Source organism: Plectropomus leopardus, chromosome 6 (assembly GCF_026936395.1).
Source record: "Plectropomus leopardus strain MGB_pleo_1.0 chromosome 6, ASM2693639v1, whole genome shotgun sequence".
Classification (NCBI taxonomy): Eukaryota; Metazoa; Chordata; class Actinopteri; order Perciformes; family Serranidae; genus Plectropomus; species Plectropomus leopardus.
The window spans coordinates 568,202-594,217 of record NC_142181.1 but is presented as its reverse complement, the minus strand read 5'-3'; the positions used below and the strand labels follow the sequence as shown (position 1 = coordinate 594,217).

Sequence of the window (26,016 nt, the reverse complement as noted above, 5' to 3'; positions counted from 1 at the left end):
AGGGAGGGAGGGAGGGGGGAGTTAAAGAGGAGGAGCAGAGCTGTGGATTCAGTGGTCTGTTTTCAGCTCAGATGGAGGTTTTTCCTCTCGCTGAGGAGAATCTGACGGCATGACGACTCCCTGAGAGAGAGAGAGACATCCTCCCCTCTGTTTCCACGGTGACGGCATCCCTCCTCCCTCCTCCTCCTCCTCCTCCTCCTCCTCCTCCTCCTCCTCCATCATCATCATCTCTCCGTCCGGCTGCTGTCGGCTCGTCGGTGTCGTCAGGATGGGAGATAAAGGAACCAGGTAAGATTTAATGCTGCTTCACGTCGTGCTGCTGTCAGAGGACCTTTAGACACACTGTGTGTGTGTGTGTGTGTGTGTGTGTGTGTGTGTGTGTGTGTGTGTGTGTGTGTGAGAGTGAGTGTGTGTGAGCGTGTGTGTGTGTGTGAGCATGTGTGTGTGTGAGGGTGAGTGTGTGTGAGCGTGTGTGTGTGTGAGCGTGAGTGTGTGTGAGCGTGTGTGTGTGTGTGAGAGTGAGTGTGTGAGTGTGTGTGTGTGTGTGTTGTTGTAACATTACATAACGCTCTGTCAGAAGCTCTGTGACGTCCGTGTGATGCTGCTCTCTTTTTAAAGGTTATTCTTTTTTATTCGCTCAGACGGAGACAGAGACATGTAATCGGTTACTCTCCAGGAGAGTAATCAGATTACTGATTGTCCATCAGCAAAAGTGACGAGCAGCTTTACTGTGACAGTCACATCTTTAAAGGCGTGTTGAATTTTTGTACTGAAGTTTAAAAATGGCGAGAAAAATGCAAGCTGGGTTCCCGTTGAGTTCAGCGTCCCTGAACTGAGTTTACGGAAGCAGAAAGGTGCAAAAACTGTTGGGTTTTTTTTGGTTTGTTTGTTTCTGGTCTGTTTCCTAAAATTTAACCCTTTAAAATTTGAGCAAATTGGGTTGATTTATTTCAAAACCATTGGGAGAACGCAACAAGCAACTTAACAAAAAAAATTACTCAAAATCAGCATTATTTAAAAAACGTTTTAAAAAAAATTCACACATAAAAAAAGATTTTAACAAAACAGGAAATTGACTTGAAGAAAGTGCTAATATCCAACAAACATCCTGAAATCCCAGAAATGCATTAAAACACAAAAAATGTCCTGAAAACCCAGAAACATGTTTGGCGCCGCTGCGACTGGCCCCTGGCCTCCGGTCATTTTGCCAAAGTGGCCCCCAGTTAAAGCGGTTTGAGTGTCCCTGGATTATTGTTTTTTATCGCAATAAAAAAACATTTTGCGCAAACAGGCGACGCTGTCTCACTCTGCACGTGCACTTTTCACACGTCTCACCATTTTCATGCAGTCAGACGACGCGCCGGCCGTCAGCGACCCTCAGACGAACTGTTCAAATTTAGTGGCTAAAAAACAAAAAGAAGTTTGATTTCATCTCGGATTCATGAACATTTTTTAAATCCAGATTCTTTGTTATAAGTTCGTCACACTTTGTATCATCATCACATAATCTCTTTTTTTCCATACAGCGCGCGCCCATTACATCACGATCGTAGGACTCAGATGAACGTTGCTCATATTTAACTATAGAAACTCGCTGCATTTTTTTAACGTTCTGCTGAACGATGTTCTGCGAATTCTCCTCTGGTGATAACATCCCAGTAACCATGGCAACGGATAACCAAAACATCAGCCGGATTATTTCTGTCGCAGCCGCTCGATAAAGCCGATCTAATATTAATTTCTCCGTGTGAAGAAGACCTGGGTCTCTTCCTCCGTCCTCACACTCAGAGTCACGTTTCGGAGAATGTCGTGACTTTTTTCTTCTTCTTTGCGTTTAATGGTGGTTTGCGTCCATAAAGTTACCGGCTGTTTCACATCATATGAGCTATGAAAGCCAAAATAAGTTTCCATTGCAGTTCTGTGAAATCTGTCTTTTTTGAATCGCCTGTAATGAAGCTTCACGGAGCCTAAAAACGTTTTTGCGATAAACGGGAACTTTTTGTTTCCGTTCGGTGTGTTTTGTATTGTTAGTTTTTAGTTTTCGGATTTTGTTGACGCTGAACTGAAGAAAATCCTGTCAACATACGACAGCTTTTCTCAGGTGTTTCTACAGTTTTGTGTTTTTGCTGACACCGAGCTTTTTTGGGCCAAAAAGGTTTCTTGGTGCTTTCTTCCCATTTGTCATAAAAACTTACTGTTGAACTGGAACGCCATTGTTTCCTGTCGTCCGCCTGCGGAGCAGTGCATTCTGGTATTTGCAGTGAAAGGGTCCGGTTTCTCTGTTTTCTCTGTTTTCTTTACGTCAGTTTCAGTCGTGTTTCCGTCTTTCTGTTGCAGACACAGATGTGTGTCTAATCGAGCGCCGTCTTTTTGTCTGAAACGCGACTTTCGCTGACACTAAAATGTCTCAGCCTGTGGTGATGTCATCACCTGAAGCCAAACACAGCTCACAGCTTCCTGCACCACTCTGCTGTCTTCATCGTGTGTTTGAGGTGCATCATGGGAAGAGCAGGCGAGAGGCGGGGCCGTCGTCCTGCGCATCATCGTGGCCGCCATTCGCTCTCAGGAGATAATCACAGTCCAGCGGCTCGACGTGATAATTCATTTTATTTTCATTTGATTTATTTCAAACGTGAAAAAGAAAATAGAGAAATGATGATCGACACAAAAAACAGTAACGTTCACAGACGAGGAGAAACCAAACGGCCACACACTTCACACGAAGAAAATGTTTTCAATATTTTAATGAAAGCTGCTTCGTTCTTCATTTAAACCGACGCTCTGATTCACGAAACATACAAACACCCACAAACTCACGATCACACGTCTGCACATCGATGTTCACAGAACGAAGAGGACGATAAAGTAGGAAAACCTACGTATGAAGTAACCAAATAAAGAGAAAGTAACGCCTGTAAACACAACGCAGCGCCGCCAAACCGTCCGGCCCGACCGGCGGCTTCGACTCATCGTGACATGAAGGAAATCATTTTTTTGGCAGGATGTCAAAAAAAAGTTTCATCAGTCACGCGGGTCATTCAGCGAGCGGGGTCAGCCGGAGACCTCCAGCCCGGATATCTCAGTCTGCTCAGCGAGGTCGTTGTGCTCCTCTCATCTGTGTGTGTGTGTCTGTGTGTGTGTGTGTGTGTGTGTGTGTGTGTGTGTGTGTGTGTGTGTGTGTGTGTCTGTGTGTGTGTCTGTGTGTGTGTCTGTGTGTGTCTGTGTGTGTGTCTGTGTGTGTGTGTGTGTGTGTGTGTGTGTGTGTGTGTGTGTGTGTGTGTGTGTGTGTGTGTGTGTGTGTGTGTGTGTGTGTGTGTGTGTGTGTGTGTGTGTGTGTCTGTGTGTGTCTGTGTGTGTGTGTGTGTGTGTGTGTGTGTGTGTGTGTGTGTGTGTGTGTGTGTGTGTGTGTGTGTGTGTGTGTGTGTCTGTGTGCGTGTGTGTGTGTGTGTGTTTGCGTTTGCAGGCTGGATGATGCGAGTGTGTGTCGTCAGGAGAATCTTAATGAGCTGAGTGTGATCAGTCTGACATACAGAGCAGCTCACACTCACATCCTGACTCATAGCAAACCATGCGCGCACACACACACACACAAACTACACACACACACACACAAACCTCACACACATACTTACACACACACACACACAAACCTCACACACACGCACACACACACACACACACACACACACACACACACACACACACACACACACACACACACACACACACACACACAAACCTCACAAACAAACCACACACAGACACACACACTTTTCTGCCTCGTTTAATTTCTACAAAAAAATCGTCTCTTTGACAGAAAACGGACGCCGTAGATCTTTAGACGGAGTTCCTTCAGTCAAAAAAACCTGGAGAAGTCATGGATTTTGCTAAAAGCAATTTCCAGAGCTGGAACATTTTTGGAAAATTAAATATGATCTAAAAGTCTTGGAAAAGTCCTGGAATTTTGTTTCACAAACCTGTATAATAACACACGATGTGTTCAAGGACCATAGGGAATTTGAAAATCCAACAATAAGTTCTGCTTTTACAGTTTCTGTCTTATAAAAAGGATTCATTTTTGGTGATTCGTAAAGATGGCTAGTTTTCTTAAAAATCTCCCAAAAAGTTTTTTAAAAAAACCCCAAAAAAACCAAAATTTAAAATTAAAAATCCCCAAGATTTTTTCTTTGAATATCATTAAAAATTATTAAAGAAAATAACCAAAACAAAATCTTCCCTTAAAATTCAGTGGAAACAAAAGCAAACAAATTACAGCCATTTAAAGTTTTATCGTTAGTTGTTGTGCTGTGATGATGTCATGTTGTGATGATGTCATGTTGTGATGATGTCGTGTCGTTATGATGTCGTGTTGTGATGATGTCGTGTTGTGATGATGTCATGGCGTGTTGTGATGATGTCATGTTGTGATGATGTCATGTCGTGTTGTGATGATGTCATGTCGTGTTGTGATGATGTCATGGCGTGTTGTGATGATGGTGTGATGATGTCGTGTTGTGATGATGTCATGGCGTGTTGTGATGTCGTGTTGTGATGATGTCATGTTGTGATGATGTCATGTTGTGATGATGGCGTGTTGTTATGATGTCGTGTTGTTATGATGTCATGGCGTGTTGTTATGATGTCGTGTTGTTATGATGTCATGGCGTGTTGTGATGATGTCATGTCGTGTTGTGATGATGTGTTGTGATGGTATGATGTCGTGTTGTGATGATGGTGTGATGTGATGATGGTGTGATGTGATGATGTCGTGTTGTGATGATGGCGTGTTGTGATGATGTCGTGTTGTGATGATGTCGTGTTGTGATGATGGCGTGTTGTGATGATGTCGTGTTGTGATGATGGCGTGTTGTGATGATGGTGTGATGTGATGATGTCGTGTTGTGATGATGGCGTGTTGTGATGATGTCGTGTTGTGATGATGGCGTGTTGTGATGATGTCGTGTTGTGATGATGTCGTGTTGTGATGATGGCGTGTTGTGATGATGTCGTGTTGTGATGATGGCGTGTTGTGATGATGTCGTGTTGTGATGATGGCGTGTTGTGATGATGTCGTGTTGTGATGATGTCGTGTTGTGATGATGGCGTGTTGTGATGATGGCGTGTTGTGATGATGTCGTGTTGTGATGATGGCGTGTTGTGATGATGTCGTGTTGTGATGATGGCGTGTTGTGATGATGGCGTGTTGTGATGATGTCGTGTTGTGGTGATGTCATGGCGTGGCTCTGGGTGTCGGGAGAGTCCTCAGGCAGCGAGCTCCTCAGGTATTGATCGCTCTGTCAGTGTCCTGATCGATCAGAAGCTTCACAGCAGACACCTGATCCAGTGATAGCGGGAGACACGCTGGAGGAGCCGTCCGCTCCTTGATGCCGTTAATTGATTTCTCGTTAAGAACCTCGTTAAGAATCTCTGAAACCTGATTGGAAGCTGCGTGTTGATGTTGAAATACAAAGTGACAGGAAGTCAGTCTGTCTCATGTCGGTTTTAAATCGTATTTCTTGTTTTTCTGCGGTTTTTATCGGAGCGACTCTTTAGTCGCGTCCTTTTTCTTCTTCTTCTGCTCTTCTCCGTGCTGAACGCTCCGAGTGTCCAGCAGCGAAGCTTTCAGTTACTTGACTTTCATTTCTGACAAAACATCTGCAGGACAAGAACAAAGTTTTAGAACAACAACATGTTTACAATAAACATGATAAAAAAACAGGCAAAGAAAACTTTATCACTACAACAAAGTGCCAGGTACAAAACTAACTTTCAGCTGACTGAAAAAGAGACTCACATCCTGAAAAACTGGCTTCATGTCTTTCAAAGAAAACATTAGTGGAAAGTTTCTTACCGTGCTGTGCTCAAAGGGTTAAATATGAAAGAAAAGTGACGTCTGCAGGTTTGAAAGGGTTAATAGATTCATTGTTTTCCTCTATAAAAGCATCAGTGACGTCTGCAGAAACCCAAAGATTCACTTTACTGAGAAAAACGTGCAGATCAATAGATGTATTGATAGATGCATTGATAGATGTTTTGATAGATTCATCGATAGATGCATTGATAGATGCATTGATGCACTGATAGATGCATTGATAGATGTATTGATAGATGTATTGATAGATGTATTGATGCATTGATAGATGCATTGATAGATTCATTGATAGATTCATTGATAGATGCATTGATAGATGTATTGATGCACTGATAGATGCATTGATAGATGTATTGATAGATGTATTGATAGATGTATTGATGCATTGATAGATGCATTGATAGATTCATTGATAGATGCATTGATAGATGCAGTGATGCATTGATAGATGCATTGATAGATGTATTGATAGATGCATTGATGCACTGATAGATGCATTGATAGATTCATTGATAGATTCATTGATAGATGCATTGATAGATGCATTGATGCATTGATAGATGCATTGATAGATGTATTGATAGATGCATTGATGCACTGATAGATGCATTGATAGATGTATTGATAGATGTATTGATGCATTGATAGATGCATTGATAGATTCATTGATAGATGCATTGATAGATGCAGTGATGCATTGATAGATGCATTGATAGATGTATTGAATAATGTATTGATGCATTGATAGATTCATTGATAGATGCATTGATAGATGCATTGATGCACTGATAGATGCATTGATAGATGTATTGATAGATGTATTGATCGATGAACATCTGAGAGTGACTGAGTGTCACAGTGGCCGTGGTTTGGCGCTCACTCGGTCGATGATGTTGTGATGATGTGTGTGGGGGTGAAAAGCGGCTCTGTGTTGAACTCTAATTGGACTGATCTTGGAGACGATGGCGAGCAGGTAATCGCGTGCTGAGCGAGCTCCCGGGGGCCCCGGCAGTTTCTGGTAAAACGGCGTCCTGATGCTGCAGATTGATGAAGGTCCATTCAGGAGGAAGCTGAACACTAATGGAGCCACAGCGGCTAATTTATGACAACATTAAGGGTGGGTGGGGGCGCTGACAGGAAGCACTTCCTCCGCAGAGAAGCTGATCCCACAGTGTTCACGTCCCCGAGGACTGCTTCGTTTTTATATCCACCAACTGTGGATATAAAAAAAACCCAAACAAGTAACTTAATGTGAAAATTGGCAACATTTTGCAAAATCACAGTTTTGGAAGCAAAGACTTTTTTCAGCTTGAGGACATTTTGGGAAATATCAGGGAGAAGTTTTGGAAAGTTTAAATTAAAAAACAGTGAGGTGTTTTTCAGTGCAAATGTTTTAGGTCAAACACGAAAGAAAGGTCACGTTTGTTTGTAGGGATGTTTTGGAATTTGAGAATATTTGAAAAAATTACAAAATGTATTTTAAATTATGAACATTTATGGAAAATAAAAACCTTTCTCTGTTTTTTCCAAATCTGAGGACATGGGACATTTTTTGGAAATTGTGAAAAAGGTTTGGACAAATTTACAGTTGAAGCCATTTTGTAAAATGATCACAGTTGTGGAATATTTGGACATTTGTCAACCAAAATTGGACATTTAAAAAAAAAAAAAAACAAATTTAAAATGACATTACAAAACAAATTTTATTTATTTTTTTTAAAACTTTAAACTTTTTGGAAAGAATGGAACATTTTTATTTTTTCAAAGAATTTTTCTCAGACATTTTCAGAACATAATGGGAAAAACACGGAATTTAATTCAGAATTTAAAACATTTTTTTATTCTAACATCTCTAAAAAGTGATGCCTCTTAAGGCTTCCTGAAGCTGTCTGAGAAAAACAACAAATTATAAGTTAATAAGGGACCATTAGCAAACATTACTTTTTAATGATGAAACGGTAAAACACGGTAAATATGAATAAAAATGAAATTGAGATAAAAGCTCTGTTTTACTGACCTGCTTTTCTCTTTCTCTTTCTGTTTTCAGAGTTTTTAAGAAAGCCAGTCCCAACGGAAAGGTGAGTCCTCGTCCAACATGTCCTTGAACATCCACATAGACAAACAGCAGGGACACTCAACCTGCTTTAGCTGGGGGCCACTTTGACAAAATGACAGGAGGCCAGGGGCCACTCCAGCAGACCATGTATGCATGTGTTTCTAGGATTTTGGGAAATTTCTACAATTTTAGGACATTTCTTGGATTTTATGATTCTTGGATTTTAGGACGTTTGTCAGGATTTAAGTATGTTATTAAGGATTTTGGATATTTTGGGAAATTTCTTGGATTTTAAGACATTTTTTGTATTATAGGACATGTCTAGAATGTTGGGACATTTCTCAGATTTTAGGACATTTCTCAGGATTTAAGCATCTTTCGAGGACTTTAGAAAGTCTTTTCAGGATTTCAGGACTTTTCTTAGGATTTTATCTCTTGAATTTTAGGACATTTCTCAGACTTAAGGAAGTTTTTTGGGGGCAATTTTAGAATGTTTCTGGGATTTTAGGAAATTTCACAGATATTAGGACATATCTTGGACTTAAGGGAGATTTTTAAAATCTTTAGATTTTTAAGACACTTGATTGTGATTGGCTGTTTGGTGTGGACACTTGATTGTGATTGGCTGATGGAGCTGCTGTGTTTGTCCCTCAGCTCACCGTCTATCTGGGGAAGAGGGACTTTGTGGACCATGTGGACCTGGTGGAGCCTGTCGGTGAGATCAGTTTTTACTTTGTTGCTCATCAGACAGTCAGAAAATAGTTCCTGAGGTGTCCCTCTGCTATCTGTTTCATCTGTCAGATTGTGGTTTGGACGGTAGAAATCGTCCGTCCTCTCGCTGCCTGTTTGACTTTTTGACTTTTCTTCCCTCAGACGGCGTCGTCCTGATCGACCCAGAGTACCTGAAGGAGAGGAAAGGTGAGACATCTGAGCCTGCAGCCTGTTTATGGAGCCGCTGGTTCAATATTTCTACTTTATATACAGAAGACACTTCATTCTCAGACACTTATCAAATATTAAACTGCGTGTCTTTTATGCCAAATTTGAAGAATTGAAGTTGTTCTTGAAATACTGTATTCACAAGAGTGAGGCAGATGAGGTCACAGGGACCATGACCTTTGACCTTTGACCACCACGATCTAATGAGCTCATCCTTGAGTCCAAGTGGATATTTGTGCTAAATTTGAAGAACTTGCCTCATGACGTTATTGAGATATTCACGAGAACAACCTGAAAACATGATTCCTGCGATTCTCTCTCAAACTGTTTTTATTATTAATTAAAAATATTTATTATTTTATTTGAATTTTTTGTTTTTTTTATTTCTAATTTTACTTTATTTTATTATTTATCAAATTTTTTATTTGTATTTAATTTATCATTTTTTGTTTTATTTTTTTTAAATATTTAAATTACAGATGCTTCAACCGTATACCACTATATATTTCACTTTTGGCTTGATTCAAGTATATACTGATATATTGTATATGTTGATTTAAGTATATATTTTAAAGGCTGACTCCACTATTTTAAGTATATATTGAATCTTAAAATACTGGAGTCAGCCTTTAAAATACTCACCATGCGTACGTTTTTAATTGCAGAAAATTCCCTCCACACTGTTATAATTACAACAAGTTCACTGTAACTGTAAAATAACGTTTTAGGAACGTTGGATCTGGGATGGCTCTCTGCAGCCTGTCGGGGGCCACATTTGGCCGTAAGTTGAGGTTTCTGAATCTCACCTGCACATCTTTGTCCTCTTTTGATTTTGTATTTCGGTTGTAATTTTTGTGCAAATAAACCTAAAACTGCATCCGTTACGCCGACGACACCCACATCTATCTGCCTCCGTAATTACAACCAGTTCAAACGTTACTGTGAAGAAATCGTCGGGACGTTGAACCTCGGACGCCTTTCTGCAGGTGAACGAGCAGAGCTGCAGGAGGAAAGCGATCGAGCTCTGGTTCAGTCATTTCTCAAACGTGATGAAATAAACTAGACAATAAAAAGCATCCGCCAAACCTTTCAGAAAACATACAATCACCAACAAAATGTGTTTAAAAGAAAAGAAAGAAAGAAAAGAAAGTTACCAACATTTTCCTTCAAGTATAGCCCAAATATTTTTTTTAAAGTTGACAAAAAAATTTTAAGAAAATAAAATGGCCGTTTAAAGTTGGAAGTTCCTCCTTAGCGCTTAGTTAATATTTATTAATTCAGCTCTAATCCTCTTCTGAATTTATCATTTTTTGAATAACATTTATTCAAAAAAGCTGTTATAAAGTGACGAAAAAGAGCCGATGAGGAGTATCGATGGTCGTCTCAGAGCGTGTTTGGTCTTTAAAATTGCTCTTCTGTCTTTTTGTCCCCATCAGTGTTCGTGACTCTGACCTGTGCCTTCCGTTACGGCCGCGAGGACCTGGACGTTCTCGGGTTGACGTTTCGCAAAGACCTGTTTGTGGCGAACGTCCAGGCGTTTCCTCCACTGCCCGAAGAGAAGAAGAGTCTGACTCGTCTTCAGGAGCGCCTGATCAAAAAACTGGGAGAGCACGCTCACCCGTTCACCTTTGAGGTACGGAGACACGCCGAGCGTCCAAAACCATCCAATCACACGTCATCCTCCAGCAGCTGTAATGCTGCCCCGAATCCGTTCTGTCAGGTTCAGGTCCAGGCTAAGGTCCAGGTCCAGGTTCAGGTTCAGGTTTAGGTCCAGATCCAGGTCCAGGTCCAGGTTTAGGTTTACGTCCAGGTCCAGGTCCAGGTTCAGGTTCATGTCCAGATCCAGGTTCAGGTTCAGGTTCAGGTCCAGGTCCAGGTCCAGGTCCAGGTTCATGTCCAGGTCCATGTCCAGGTCCAGGTTCAGGTCCAGTTCAAGGTTCAGGTTCAGGTCCAGTTTCAGGTCAGGTCCAGGTCCAGGTTCATCAGTTTGGGGTTTGATTGAATAAATCTGAGCTGTTTCATCAGGACATCATCTTTGAAAAAGAAAGGACATTTTGGAAAAAGAAAGGACATTTTTAGAGTTCTGGCTATTTTGAAAAGTGGAGAAACTTACAGTGAAAATTTGGGACATTTTTGAAAATTACAAAATTTCTTCTAAATCAGGAAAATTAAAACATTTTCCAAAGTAAGAACATTTTTGGAACCTGGGGACAGATGAAAGTTGTGGACATTTTTGAAAAAAATGAGGACATTTTGTAAAACAGGGACATTTTTGAAAAGTAAGGACATTTTTGAAGCTGTTGAGACTTGAGAATATTGTTAAAAATCACAAAATTTCATTTTAATTATTAACATTTAGGGAAAATTCTGAGCATTTATGGAAAATTAAAATCCTCATTTCCCACAAATGTCCCAAACCTGAGGATATGGGACATTTTTGGAAAATAAGGGGATCAGGAAAGTTGTGGACTTGACTGATCAGATTGACAGAAACAAATATGTGATGTTTTTTTAGTTATAAAGTTTAATTATTGCAGAAGTGTTGTGACTCATAAATGAGACTGTGAACTTTCGACAGTCCCCAGTTGTGAATCTGAAGGAAGCAGCAGAAAGCTTTCAAACTTTCTTTTTTCTTTGTGTTTTCAGATTCCTCTGAACCTGCCGTGCTCCGTCACCCTGCAGCCGGGCCCCGAGGACACCGGGAAGGTCCGGCACGTCGCCGCTGCAGCTCCTCGCTACGGAGGAGGAGCAGGGCCAAGCGGGAGAGATGCTTCTGAGAAGAGGAAGATTTTATTTTTTCATCGTGCCTGTCGAGAAAAAAGTCAAAATGTTCAGAAAAAAAGGCGAAATTTCAAGAGTGAAGTTTAAATAAAATTTTGAGAATAAAGTTGGAATTAGATCATCTGAGACTTACAAACGCACGTGACGCAGAGTTGGAAAGATATCGACAGATTCGAACTTCATGAGTTAATGATGCCCAAACTTCGAATCTGTCAATATTTTTCCAACTTTTATTCTGACATTTCACCCTAAATCTCGACATTTCGACTTTATTCTCGACGTGTATGATGAAAAAACGAAAAACTTCCTTCTCCCGTCTGGCTCTAATCGTCTTCCGTACCTCCTAAATTCGCTCTTCTTACCTGAAAAACTGATGACCGAAATGATCGTTTCTTTTCTTTTTGCCGTCATGTCTTCAGGCCTGCGGGGTCGACTTTGAAGTGAAAGCTTTCTGCGCCGAAAACGTGGAAGAAAAAATCCACAAAAGGTAAAAGTGAGACAAGATGGAAGAAAGAGACGAATTATGGATGAAAGTGACAGAGACAGAGAGAGACAGACAGAGACAGAGAGAAATAGAGACAGACAAAGAGACAGAGACAGGCAGAGAGACAGAGAATAAAGTCCAATAATGAGAATCAGACTTAATCTAAACATGTCTCTGTAGGACAGGTGTCTCTGTGGGACGGGCGTCTGTGTGGGACGGGCCTTTAATTCCTGTTGCTCAGCAAAGATGGAAAATACAATAAAATTGTTTCTTTAACCCTTTGAGCCCTGGACCAACGGTCTTAATTTAACAGAAAAACACGGACAGAAGATAATATAAGCTACAAAAGACGAGATGAGACAAACGTTAGCAAGAAAAAAAATCAAGTGAGAAATGAGCTGTAAAAAATGCTTTAAATGATTTTGAATATATAATTGGACACTGGACATTTTTCCTTCACCTTTTTAAAAATAGTCTTTTACATCCACTAATCTCTGATTCTGTGTCTCTTGTTTACTCTTGTTTGTTTGTTTTGTTACTCTTGTTTATTGTTGTTATTATTGCTATTGTTGTTATTGTTCTTCTTGTTGTTATTGTTATTATTGTTATTGTTGTTGTTATTGTTCTTGTTGTTGTTATTGTTATTGTTGTTATTATTGTTATTGTTGTTGTTTTTATTGTTCTTGTTCTTGTTGTTGTTGTTATTGTTCTTGTTGTTGTTATTGTTATTGTTGTTGTTATTGTTGTTGTTGTTGTTGTTATTGTTATTGTTATTGTTGTTGTTATTGTTATTGTTGTTGTTGTTGTTATTGTTCTTGTTGTTGTTATTGTTATTGTTGTTGTTATTGTTGTTGTTGTTGTTGTTATTGTTATTGTTATTGTTGTTATTGTTATTGTTGTTGTTATTGTTATTGTTGTTGTTGTTGTTGTTATTGTTCTTGTTGTTGTTGTTATTGTTCTTGTTGCTGTTGTTATTGTTCTTGTTGTTGTTGTTATTGTTATTGTTATTGTTGTCGTTGCAGGAATTCGGTGCGTCTGGTGATCCGGAAGGTTCAGTACGCTCCGGAGAAACCGGGCCCTCAACCGACGGCAGAAACCACCAGACAGTTCCTGATGTCGGACAAACCTCTGCACCTGGAGGCCTCTCTGGACAAAGAGGTAACAATCACGCAACGATTTTAGGACGTTTCTACAATTTTTATGACATTTCCACGATTTAATGAAATTTCAAGGATTATTTGGATAAGACTTTCCTGGGAATTTATTGCATTTGATTTTATTTTAGGACATTTCTGTGATTTTAGGACATCAGTGTCTCAGCTGTGTCCTCTGTCGGGGGTGTGGGGGATCCTCCTCTGGCTCTATGTTGATGCTGTTTTATGTCTCTGACACCTTATGGACACTAAAAGGACAAAAACTATTCACAGAGACAATCACTTTATTTTTACTGTGAATTAGAAAATGGTTGGGGGCCACCAGGGGCCCTATCAGGGGCCAGGTTAAGAATCACTGCTGCTCTACACTAAAAGTATTCATGCAGTAAAAAAACCCACAGTTCAGTAAAGTTGGCAGGTGGGTTGCAGCTCCTAAAATGACCCTCACAGACTGCTGGTTCGGGGCTCGCTGTATCCGTGCAGCTCATTCGAGCCTCAGCACCACAGAGGGTTAATAACGGCAGAGTGTGAGAACTGCACGCGCACTGAGTGCTACTAGATCATATTAAAATGATTCAGGAATCAATACGAGACATCCGATACGATCATTAATCGTGTTTTCTGGTTTGCAGCGCGCTCACACGACTCTCCGGCTCCACGCCGTCAGGCTGCATCAGAGGAGGAGAGATTTTACAGAACAGAGTCAGTCAGAGCGCAAATAAAAAACGACAAAAAAATCATCGACAAGCTGCAGAAACACAATGACGGTCATCATGTCTCAATATCTGAAACCCGAGAAATGTCCTAAAATCCTACAAACATGTCCTAAAATCCTACAAATGTCCTAAAATCCTACAAACATGCCTCGGCCGTTGTGACTGGCCCCTGGCCCTGTGTCCCCAAAGCAAAGACAGTCGAGTGTCTCTGCTGTAGAGAAACCAAGACGACAAAGAACAAAGAAAATGAGGTTTGAGCTCTGTGATAAAGTGAAATTCATCAATGAGTTTCTCTCTCAGATTTATTACCACGGAGAGCCGATCAGCGTCAACGTCCACGTCACCAACAACACCAACAAGACGGTGAAGAAGATGAAGATCTCAGGTACGTGAGCGCGCCTGTCCTCCCGCTGTCCGATCATCGGTTGTCGATCGGTTTGTGTCACTGATCGATGGCTTTGTGTCTCCACAGTCCGACAGTACGCAGACATCTGCCTGTTCAACACGGCGCAGTACAAATGTCCCGTGGCCACCGAGGAGTCCGAGTCAGTTCATCCCCCTTTTCTTTGACTAAAGTTCAGCAGGCGGCTTTTCTTTGGGATCACCGGCTTTTGTCACGATAGACGTTCACATTTCCTTTTTTTTCTTCTTCATTTCTTCTTCTTTTTTAACCATCAATTTAAACTCCACGCACGAGGAAAATGACGTGAATTTGTACCTCGGTTTGAACAGTTTTACAGTAAATAACGTTGATTTCGGCGTTCATTATTTTTTTTCACGTTTTTCTGTCTGCAGTGATGTCGTCGCTCCCAGCTCGACTTTCTGCAAAGTTTTCACCCTCACGCCGTTTCTGGCCAACAACCGAGAGAAACGCGGCCTCGCTCTGGACGGAAAACTGAAGCACGAGGACACCAACCTGGCCTCCAGCACGCTGTGAGTCCAATCATTCAATCAATCAATCAATCAATCAATCAATCAAGCAATCAATCAAGCAATCAAAAACTCAAACACAAAGTGCTTCACACAAACAGCATGTGGACTTTGCAATGAAATAAAGCACTAAAATAAGAACACTCCTTAAAACCAGGAAATGAGGAAACGCTGCCATAAATTAGGATAGTGAGGATTTAAGGATAAAACTTACAGATAAAAAAGATAAAAACAATAAATACATAAGATATTCTAAATATTAGATAAAAGCTAAACGAAGTAATAAAAATAATACAATTATGCAGTATCAAGTAAAACAGACTAAAATGTATGGAAATATAGTCAGTAACTAAATGAATAAATAGGTAAAGTTTGATTATGTGCCAAATTAAAAAAGTAGGTGTTGGGTTTGCTTTGGAAACGGCTCTTAGGCCTGCAGGAAGGAGGAAACCCTCATTCGGAGACATTATGTTGTTTTTTTTTCACATTTAGCACAAATGTCCATTTGGACTGAACAATAAACTGATCAGATTTTGGTGGTCATAGGTCAAAAACAAAGGTCACTGTGATCCTGTGAATGTGATGTCTCAAGACCACCTTCAAGAAATGTCATGTCCCTGTCTGATTAAATTTCCTAAAGAAAATATCTTTGGAACATCTTTAGAATATTTTTTCAACTTTGGCACAACCATCCACTTGGACACAATGATGATCTGATAGGATTTTGGTGGTCAAAGGTCAACGTCACCGTGTCCTTGCATCTGTCTCATTCTCCTGAATGTGATATCTCAAGAACGACTTGAGGGAATTTCTTCAAATTTGGCACAAATGTTCACTTTGAGTCATGGATGATCTGGTTCATGTTGGTGGTCAAAGGTCACTGTAATCTAGTCTGCCTTGTTTTTGTGAACGCAGTATCTCACCTTACCACCTTGGGTAAATTACTTCAAATTTGGCACAAACGTCCTCTTGGACTCAGGAATGAACTGATCGGATTTTGGTGGTCAAAGGTTAAAGAAACTATGTTCCTGTCCCATGCATTTTCCTTAACATAATATTTTCAGAAATTATGAGAAGTTTGGCACAAATGTCCACTTGGAATCAACACTGAACTGATAGACCTCAGGAAGAGCAACTGAGGAGGGATCCCTCAACAGGATGGACAGATGTGTAATATATGTTGTGTTGACAGAACAGATCATTGTGAACGCGATATTTTAAGAACCCCTTTTTTTGTTTCTAAATTTGGCACAAACATTCACCTTAAGTCATGGATGATCTGGTTCGGGTTTGGTGGTGAAAGGTCACTGTGTTCTTGCATCCATCGCAGTCTTGTGAACGTGATATCTCAAGAAGGCCTTGATGAAATTTCTCTTGAGTTTGGCACAAATGTTCGGTTTAGATTAAAATGAATAGATTTAAGAGGTCAAAGGTCACAGTGACCTCACAAAACATGTTTTTGGCAATAACTCAATAATTCATGCACTAATTAAAACAAATTTTCACACAAACGTCTAAGAGGATAAAATGATGAAGTGATGACATTTCATACCTGTGGGACATTGGAGGAAGTTTCTGGCTGCTGATCGGTCGCACTGAATGTTTTCTGTCTTGATCAGGTTACGAGAAGGAGCCAATAAGGAGATTCTCGGCATCATCGTGTCGTACAAAGTCAAAGTGAAGCTGGTCGTGTCTCGAGGCGGGTCAGTGCACTTCGTGTTTTATTAATTATCGCATATTATCAGCCGAGACGAGCTTTAATGTTTCTGTTTGTTTGGACTTTCGGACTTTATATGTTGGTCTGTGACTTTGAACATTATGATTTAACCTGTACAAGTTCATGACTTTTTTTTTGAGTCCATTATTTTGTTTATGTCACCCTGCGACTTTGTACGTTACTTTGTGACTTTATAAGTTAGTCCATAGCTTTGTACTCGTCTACCTTGTGATTTTATACGGTAGTCCATGATTTTCTACGTTAACCTTTGACTTTCATAGTTACCTTGTGACTATAAGTTAGTCCATTATTGTCCACATTAGCCTGTGACTTTGTATGTTACTTTGTAACCACGTACGTTAGCTCATGATTTCATTCTTAACTCGTGATTTTATACGTTCCTTGGCAACTTTATGCGATAGTTCATCATTTTCATGTTAATTAGTTAATTAATACTTTGTGAGTAATACTTTACAGATTAGTTCATGATTTTAACATTAATTAGTGATTTTATGCATTTTTACATTTTATACTTCATAATTTTTTATGTTAATTAGAGATTTTGTATATTAGTTTGTGACTTACGTTAGTCTGTGATTTTCAATGTTAATTATTGATTTTGTACATTAGTTTGCAACTTTATACATTACGTCATTATTTTTTAATGTTAATTTGGGATTTTGTATGTCACTTTGTAACTTCATGTGTTAGTCCGTGATTTTCGGTTTGTTTTTCATCCCAGTGGACACAAAGTGTTGAAATGTAAAAATGAGGAAACGGTCTGGTGTTTCCTCAGTTCTCCTCTGCAGGGATTTTGGTTGTTTGGACGTGAGTCTGTGATGATCTTTAGCATAATAAATATCATGCAGGGTACGGCAGACAGTGTTTAAAGGATGAACAGAGGAGACTTGAAATCAAACCGCTGGCCTTTAACAGCTCTGTGGCGCCCTGACAGTTAACAAACATCAATAGAAATAAGTAGAAACGCTGTTCTGCTGCTCTGAAGCTGAAGCTGTTAAATGTTTATTGATTTCAGGCTCCTGGGAGATCTGGCGGCGAGGTAATCTTTCACGTTCTGTCACTGAGATCATCGATGAGCACACTGATACAAAGCACTCTGAGATTTACAAAGGTCACCTGAACGTCTCACAGACTCGCACAGATAAACGTCTTTAATAAAGCCGTCGTGTTTTTATGACCTGTTTTACATCGCGTGATTTTCTTTTCAGTGACGTCTCCGTTGAGCTGCCGTTCACGTTAATGCACCCGAAGCCCTTAGAAGAATCCATCTACAGAGACGGTGAGTCCTGTTTGCTCATTTCCCTGCAGGCTATCACAACAACGATGACAACGACGACAACGACGACAACAACAACAACAACAACGTTAACGACGACAACGATGACAACAACGACAACAACAACGACGTTAACGACGACAATGACAACGACAACAACAACGTTAACGACGACAACAACAACGTTAACGACGACAACAACAACAACGTTAACGACGACAACAACGACGACATCAACAGCGTTAACGACGACAACAACGACAACAACAACGTTAACGACGACAACGATGACAACAACGACGTTAATGACGACAATGACAACGTTAACAACGACAACAACAACAACGTTAACGACGACAACAACGACGACATCAACAGCGTTAACGACGACAACAACGACAACAACGTTAACGACGACACAGTAACGACGACAACAACGACGACAACGTTAACGACGACAATGACAACAACAACGTTAACGACGATGACAACAACAACAACGTTAACGACGACAATGACAACAACGACAACAACGACAACAATGACAACAATGACAACAACAACAACAACGACAACAACGACAACAACAACAACGTTAACGACAACAACAACAACGACGACAACGACAACGACGACAACAATGACAACAATGACAACAACAACAACAACAACAACGACAACAACAACGTTAACGACAACAACAACAACGACGACAACGACAACGATAATGAAAATACATTTTTGTAACGCACCTTTCAAAACAGTGTTACAAAATGTGTCAGGGAACTACAGGAAACTATTTATAAAAATGAGTTTTCGGTGCGATTTTAAAGACGTCAGTGAGGCTGCAGACAGATTTTAACAGTGAGACTCTTCCAGAGAGGAAGTGGGGACCTAAAGCATTTTTGGACATTCCTATGATTTTAGAAAGTTTCAAGGATATTCACAGAGTCCATCACTTTATTTTTATTGTCAGTTAGAAAATGGTTGGGGGCCACCGGGGCCCTGTCAGGAGTATCTTAACTTATCTCTGTTTACAGTCTTGCTGCAGCTGTGCGATCTGAAGGTTTGAGCGTGCTTTATTATTCAAGAGTAAATTACAGTAATTGATTCGAGAGAAAATAAAAGCATGAATATCTTTCTTCAATCCAGAGAAATACAGAAATGATCTGATGTTTGAATCCATTGGAGGCTGATTAAAGACAGGAAATATATCATTGAATATAGATATATAGAGGTGTCTAATATTTCAGATTTGACTTCAGTAAGTTGGAGAGGATTATTTGACATGCTGCACTTGATGTCCTTCAGACAGTTATTTAAAGGATTCAGTCTGTTTTATAAATGCATAGAGTCGAGGGTCGTCGCCATAACAATGAAGACTTTTTACGATTGAAAGTTGATCTGCCCAGAGTAGACATGTAAATATGGAACTGGAGAGGACCGAGGACAGAGCCTTGAGGTTCTCCGTAGTGCACTAATGGCAGCAGATGATGCTTAGTTACAGAGTGACCGTAAACTTCTGTCTCATAACCATCACATAATTTCACTTCAACTATTTATTTTAGTTTTTGTAGTTTTATTCATAGTAAAAACATTATTATGGCATGTTTCTTCAAACCCCGGACACGTAGTTATGTTTAGGCACAAAAAAAATCTGATTATAATACAGAAAAGATAGAAAAAGGTCAAAATCTTGGCATGTCTCGGTAGAAAAAAGGTCAGCAGGTCACCAAAAAAAATTAGGTGGATGAAAAGTTGCAGGAAGCACGGCAATGTCTCTGTAAAAAACAACTAATTTGTTGTCAATGTTACAAACAAACAACAACAAACCAACAACTTGGTTTCTAGGATTCTAGACCATTTCTACGATTTCAGGACATTTTGGGGATGTTAGGAAGTTTCTATGATTTAAAGCTATTTCTAGGATCTTAGGACATTTGTAGTGTTTTAGGACATTTCTCAAATTTAAGGACATTTCCCAGGTTTTAAGTCATTTCTAGGATTTCAGGATGTTTCTTGAATTTTAGGAATTTTCTTGGATTGTAGGATTTATATGATTTCAGAGCATTTCTAGGATATTAGGATGCTTCTGGGGCCCAAATGAGTTCCCGACCCCCCAAACAACCTAGTTTAATAGTAAATTGGTGTTGAACAGCGTTCTGCAGCTCGGCAGGTGTCTCAGCTCGCTGTGTCTTATCCGCCGTCCCCTCCAGCTCCTGATGACAGTCCACTCAGATACAGTACCAACATTTTCCTCCAGCCACAGGGCTGCATTATGGTCTACATCAATAAATCCTGATATGACTAAATGAGTTCAGTCTCTCTTATAAGATTATCACTAACATCATCGGACAGAGATGAAGGAAGCATTTTATATGCATCATTTGCTGAACATTCAGATTTGATGTTCCAGACATTAACCCTTTGAAAGCAGAGCAAAGTGGATTTATTTCTTTCAAAAACATAGGAGGAAGACTATGAGCAATGGAGGAGGAAATGAGCCAAAAATGATCAAGAAATTAATAAAAAGTACAAGAAAATTACCTGAAATTAAGGAAACAAACAAACAAAAATCACAATAAAAAAAGGAAATGAAATAAACAACAATATTTTTTTTAAATAAATTTACTTATTTCTTCATATTTCATATGTTTCACGTGGCTTGATTTCTTTTAGAAACACAGGAGCAAGGAAAACAACAAAAAGAAGAAAAGACCAAAAAAATTTTAGGTTACAAAAACCCCTGAAAATTAAGAAGAAAAAAACGTGCAAAAAACACAAAATAGAAAGAACCAAAACACAAAACAACTACAACAAGAAATAACCCGGCCAATTCATTATAATAATTACAGATATAGTTTTCCCCCTAGTTTTTTCTTTTTTCCCCTCAAAATGTTTCCTTCTTCTAAAAACATTTTTTATAAATCTACTAATGTCTACAATTCTACAATTTCATTTAGCAGACGCTTTTATCCAAAGCGACGTACAACACAAGCAAGAATTTAGACTTAAGGAAAAAACCCTTAGTAAGTGCAAAAAGTGCTTCAGGTGTGATTGGTCACAGGTATTGCCGTCTATTGGCAGAAGAAGTGCCGCATAGCCCCCCCCCCCCCTTTTTTTTTTTTTTAAACCAAAGTAATAACCAGTAGCGATCTCAGCATCTGAGATTCAGCAATCTCAGTATCACTACTTACGATGACAAACAACATACAACATCACACAACTTTGTCAGTGCTAGATAATCATTAGGTGCTGGGTTTTGGACCTTCTGACTTAATTTACCCCAAAGGGCAAAGAGGAGAAGATGTCTTGTCATTTCTCAGTAAGTTGCTCATTTGTGAAAAAAAATCAAACCAATTTGCTCAAGTTTCAAAGAAGGCACACAGAAAATGATGTTGCTCCAGGTTTCAAAGGGTTAACGTGCTGACGTGTTGTTGGCGTTTGGCCGGCGCCACGTGCACACATGTTGCAGAGCACATGGATCTTAAAAGCATTAAATGTCTCTGCAGGATTGATCAGTATCAGCTTCCTGTGTGCTGCTCAGTTTTCACAGAAACAAAGAGGAAAACCAAACGCAGCAGTGTCGTCGATGTAAGGCCAATTTATTTAAAATAAAATCTGAACCACGTTACTGGATTACGAACATGCATGCATGAGAGAAAAATAAAAAAAGCTGCAAAAGTCAAGAAACATAAACACTTAATTTTAAGTATAAAAGAAAAGAAACAAAAAAACGCAGCAGAATAATTCTCTCAGTAATTAAGAAGTCCGACCCTTTTTTTAATATTTAGTCAATAAACATAATAATAATATGAATATTCAGCCTCATGCCTTTGTGTTCACGCCTCCATCTAATCCAGCGATACTTTAAAATAATACAATAAAGGAAAGAGCTGCACAGTTTTGTCAACATATAATGATAAAGAAAATATATGAAGTCCAGAGATTATAATAACTTTTTGCTCATTGTCTTTTCACCTGTGTTTTTTGGGAGAAATTTTAAGTTTAAAGGGTTAAAAATGTGTGAAAGCAGCACAAGAAAAAGATTTGCTGAAATGTCGAGCTTGTTTGTGTGGGGACGTCTCGGTGATGGTTGTCTCTTTGACTCTTTGTCTCTGCAGCTCCGGATGAAGCTCCGATCGACACAAACCTCATCGAGTTTGACACAAAGTAAGCAGCCCTCTCTGTCTGTCCTCCTGTCTCTGTCCTCCTGTCTCTGTCCTCCTGTCTGTCCCTCCTCCTGATGTGATTGGCTGTCCGAGCTTTACGGCGCGGTCGATGCCTCTGACAGCAGAGAGCATTTTTCCTGCAGCATTAACTGTAATGGACTCGTGTCTCCGGAGTCTCAGCCTTAATGCGTCTTAATGGCTGCTGCAGGAAATGAGCCGTCCACCGGAGACTGTCCACTGGAGACTGTCCACTGGAAACTGTACACTGGAAACTGTCCACTGGGGACCGTCCTGCCATCAGCAGAGCCTCCGAGACAAGCAGCCCCCATTTAAAGCTCCTTATTTCACACTGACACAACCACAAAATACCACAGAACAAGAGCGTCGTCACCGTCAGGACATTATCAGACACCGTTTACATCCATTTAAATCAATAAATACACCAATAAAAATATGAATTAATGAATGTGAGTTATCAGACAAAATTAGGCTCAAATAAAGAAATAAATACATAAATAAACAAATAATTAAATAAATGTGGTCTTTTGAAATTAAAGTCCCTTGAGATAAATAAATGTGGAATAATTAAAATACATACCCCGAAAATAAAAACTTAAATCAAACTGCTCTGAAATAAAATTACTTTCAGTTAATTAAATAAACAAATCTTCTTTGAAAAACGACGTTTCTACATAATGTTGTGTGATGACTCTTCCTCTCTGCTACCATCTGAACCTGCACCTCACTGTAGGGGCACGGTGTGTTTGTTTTAGGGGCACGGTGTGTTTGTTTTTGGGGCACGGTGTGTTTGTTTTTGGGGCACGGTGTGTTTGTTTTAGGGGCACGGTGTGTTTGTTTTTGGGGCACGGTGTGTTTGTTTTAGGGGCACGGTGTGTTTGTTTTTGGGGCACGGTGTGTTTGTTTTTTGGGGCACAGTGTGTTTGTTTTAGGGGCACGGTGTGTTTGTTTTTTGGGGCACGGTGTGTTTGTTTTTTGGGGCACGGTGTGTTTGTTTTAGGGGCACGGGGTGTTTGTTTTTGGGGCACGGTGTGTTTGTTTTTTGGAGCACAGTGTGTTTGTTTTTTGGGGCACGGTGTGTTTGTTTTTTGGGGCACGGTGTGTTTGTTTTAGGGGCACGGTGTGTTTGTTTTTTGGAGCACAGTGTGTTTGTTTTTTGGGGCACGGTGTGTTTGTTTTTTGGGCACGGTGTGTTTGTTTTAGGGGCACGGTGTGTTTGTTTTTTGGGGCACAGTGTGTTTGTTTTTTGGGGCACGGTGTGTTTGTTTTTTGGGCACGGTGTGTTTGTTTTAGGGGCACGGTGTGTTTGTTTTTTGGGCACGGTGTGTTTGTTTTTTGGGCACGGTGTGTTTGTTTTAGGGGCACGGTGTGTTTGTTTTTTGGAGCACAGTGTGTTTGTTTTTTGGGGCACGGTGTGTTTGTTTTTTGGGCACGGTGTGTTTGTTTTAGGGGCACGGTGTGTTTGTTTTTTGGGGCACAGTGTGTTTGTTTTTTGGGCATGGTGTGTTTGTTTTTTGGGCACGGTGTGTTTGTTTTTTGGGGCACGGTGTGTTTCATAAGTTTTGTTTTGTTGTTAATTAACCTCCACGCTGTCTTCCTGCCCCCCCAGTGATGATGACATCATCTTTGAAGACTTCGCCCGCCAGCGGCTGATCGGAGCGAAGGACGACGAGGACGAAGAGCCGGTGGACTCGCCCAAACTGGACGACAGATAAAGGCCGCGGGCGTCACCGCCGCCACCGCCGCTGTTGTTGTTTCGCTGCTGTTTGTACTGTGGAGCCGACGGAGGTCACTTTAGGTCAAACCACAGTCTGGACACCGGTTCAGCACCTGGCGGTGCCGTGTTCGTGTTCTCGTTCATGTTCGTCCTCTCTGCTAGAATACCGCAGCCTAGACGTCAGTCGTGTTTTCAGACGGAGCAGCTCTCCACTCCTTCGCCGGCCGGCCGGAGACTTGGACCGGCGGCCGCGTCGTCGTAACGACGACTGGTAGCATGCCTCTAATGTCACTTAGTCCTACGTGTTTCCGTTAGGGAGCGAGCAGGATCCACGTTGTGTTGAGATTAGTTTCGATGTGTCGTATCAGAGGGTCTTCATAAACACTGCCAACAGTTCACCACGCGGCGGGGACGCCAGCTGACGGAGCTGCAGAACTCGAAACACAAGAAGAAGTCCTGACGGAGAGCGCCGCCAATCAGCGGAGAGGAACCGGCGGCCTCGTTTGCATGAATCACTACTTTCTATGATTTATTAATATCATGAATAATCAACCTTTGTAGAGGACGGCCCGAGTTTAAGGAGCACACACGTGTTTGCTTTCATGTTGATCGATTTCCAAAATCTCCATCAGTATTTAAAAACAAACAAACAAACAAACAAACAAACAAACAAACAAAAGAAAGAAAAGAGACGACAAAGTTGAACGCGTGCAGGAATCTGCCGTCAGACGTCCTCACATTTGATCTCTTATTCTAATTATGTTTTATTCAAACGAAGTTTAACATTCGACACATTCAGGATTGTTTGGAAAAACATGTTTAACCCTTCGAAACCTGGACTTAAAACTTGAGCAAATAGTTTTGATTTCTTTTAAAAACATGCTAATCAGGCGATGAGCAACTGAAGAAACGACCCAAAGTTAGAAATTAGAGGACTTTGAAAATTATTTAAAAAATAAACCTACGGAGAAAATGTCTCAAGAAAAGAGAAAAAGAAAAGAAGACTATATTAAAGTTAGCAGAATTACATATTTGAAATTATGTTCAGCACTTTTTTCTCGAGGGATTTCCTTGTTTTTGTTTTTGTTTTTTTTAAGCGTGGAGCTCGCCGGGATCCTGGCTCGTCCTCGGTGTCTGCGGAGCCTCGTGATGCAGAATCCACATTCTGATGCTGAGTTTTCTTCCAGTTCGTCTGCTGCTTGCTGCTAAAAACGCCTGACCCCGACCCGTTACTGCTGTGCAGCAGCTAGCATTTCTTTTTCGATTGCCCACCGCCTTCTCCTCATGTTTTCGAAAGAAATCAAGCCATTTTGCTCGGGTTTCCGTTTGCTCGGGTTTCAAAGAGTAAAACAATCATACGACTGAACAGGTGGAAAATCCTTAATCACATCACGTGCAGCACGACATCATGATAAATGAACTTTGACAAAACTGAAGGAGTGAATTTCTCTCTTTCACAGAAATATGTCAAAGGAACAAAACTGATTTTAAACTGATGGATGACGCCGAAAATGATCAGCTGATGTGATGTAAACAGGAAGTGGTACAGTGCATAAAACAAAGAAAAAAAAGAAAAACACCAGTATGGTCCTTTACTGAAAATATTATTCATCTGACGCATCAGGACACTCGATGAGATTCGACAGAAAAACTCAACTTTTATTACAAAACACATTTTTAATTTTCAAGTAAAACTGTGTAAACTGATGTACAGCTGTTATTAGTGCTCTGTGTGCGTGTGTGTGTGTGCGTGCGTGTGTGTGTGTGTGTGTGCGTGTTTGTGTGTGTGCGTGTTTGTGTGTGCGTGCGTGTGTGTGTTTGTGTGTGTGCTGCGTGTTTGTTTGTGTGTGTGTGTGTGTGTGCATGTGTGTTTGTTTGTGTGTGTGTGTGTGTGTATGTGTGTGTGTGTGTGTTTGTTTGTGTGCGTGTGTGTGTGTGTGTGTGTGTGTATGTGTGTGTGTGTGTGTTTGTGTGTGTGCGTGTGTGTGTGTGTGTGTGTGTGTGTGTGTGTGAACCATGACATCACAGGATAAAGATCAAAAGACACCCAAACCCTGTTTATTATCTCTAATGTCATTTGGATTGGCTTTTATTTTGACAGGGCCTGGAGGAAACCTGTATATTCCGGTGCGTCTTTAATAAAAGGACGTTTGTGGCAGCCTG

At 40.4% G+C, this 26,016-nt stretch overlaps 1 protein-coding gene across 1 annotated transcript; it reads left to right on the top strand.

Moving 5' to 3' along the window:
• Nucleotides 1-26,016, top strand: arrb1 (arrestin, beta 1). The gene is made up of 16 exons (XM_088078411.1): nucleotides 1-288; nucleotides 7,920-7,950; nucleotides 8,583-8,643; nucleotides 8,802-8,846; nucleotides 10,304-10,500; nucleotides 11,514-11,573; nucleotides 12,068-12,135; nucleotides 13,155-13,290; nucleotides 14,303-14,387; nucleotides 14,475-14,547; nucleotides 14,798-14,935; nucleotides 16,552-16,635; nucleotides 17,686-17,709; nucleotides 17,879-17,949; nucleotides 22,071-22,119; nucleotides 23,746-26,016. Exons 1-16 carry the CDS (start codon nucleotides 269-271, stop codon nucleotides 23,849-23,851), a joined length of 1,248 nt encoding a protein of 415 aa, XP_087934537.1. The 5' UTR covers nucleotides 1-268; the 3' UTR covers nucleotides 23,852-26,016.

Excerpts from the sequence above, each read along its gene's own strand:
- arrb1 (XM_088078411.1), top strand. The coding sequence starts at position 269 with ATGGGAGATAAAGGAACCAG. Across the intron at positions 13,291-14,302 it reads AGGCCTCTCTGGACAAAGAG|ATTTATTACCACGGAGAGCC; the intron begins GTAACAATCACG and ends TTTCTCTCTCAG. Across the intron at positions 14,548-14,797 it reads GTGGCCACCGAGGAGTCCGA|TGATGTCGTCGCTCCCAGCT; the intron begins GTCAGTTCATCC and ends TTCTGTCTGCAG.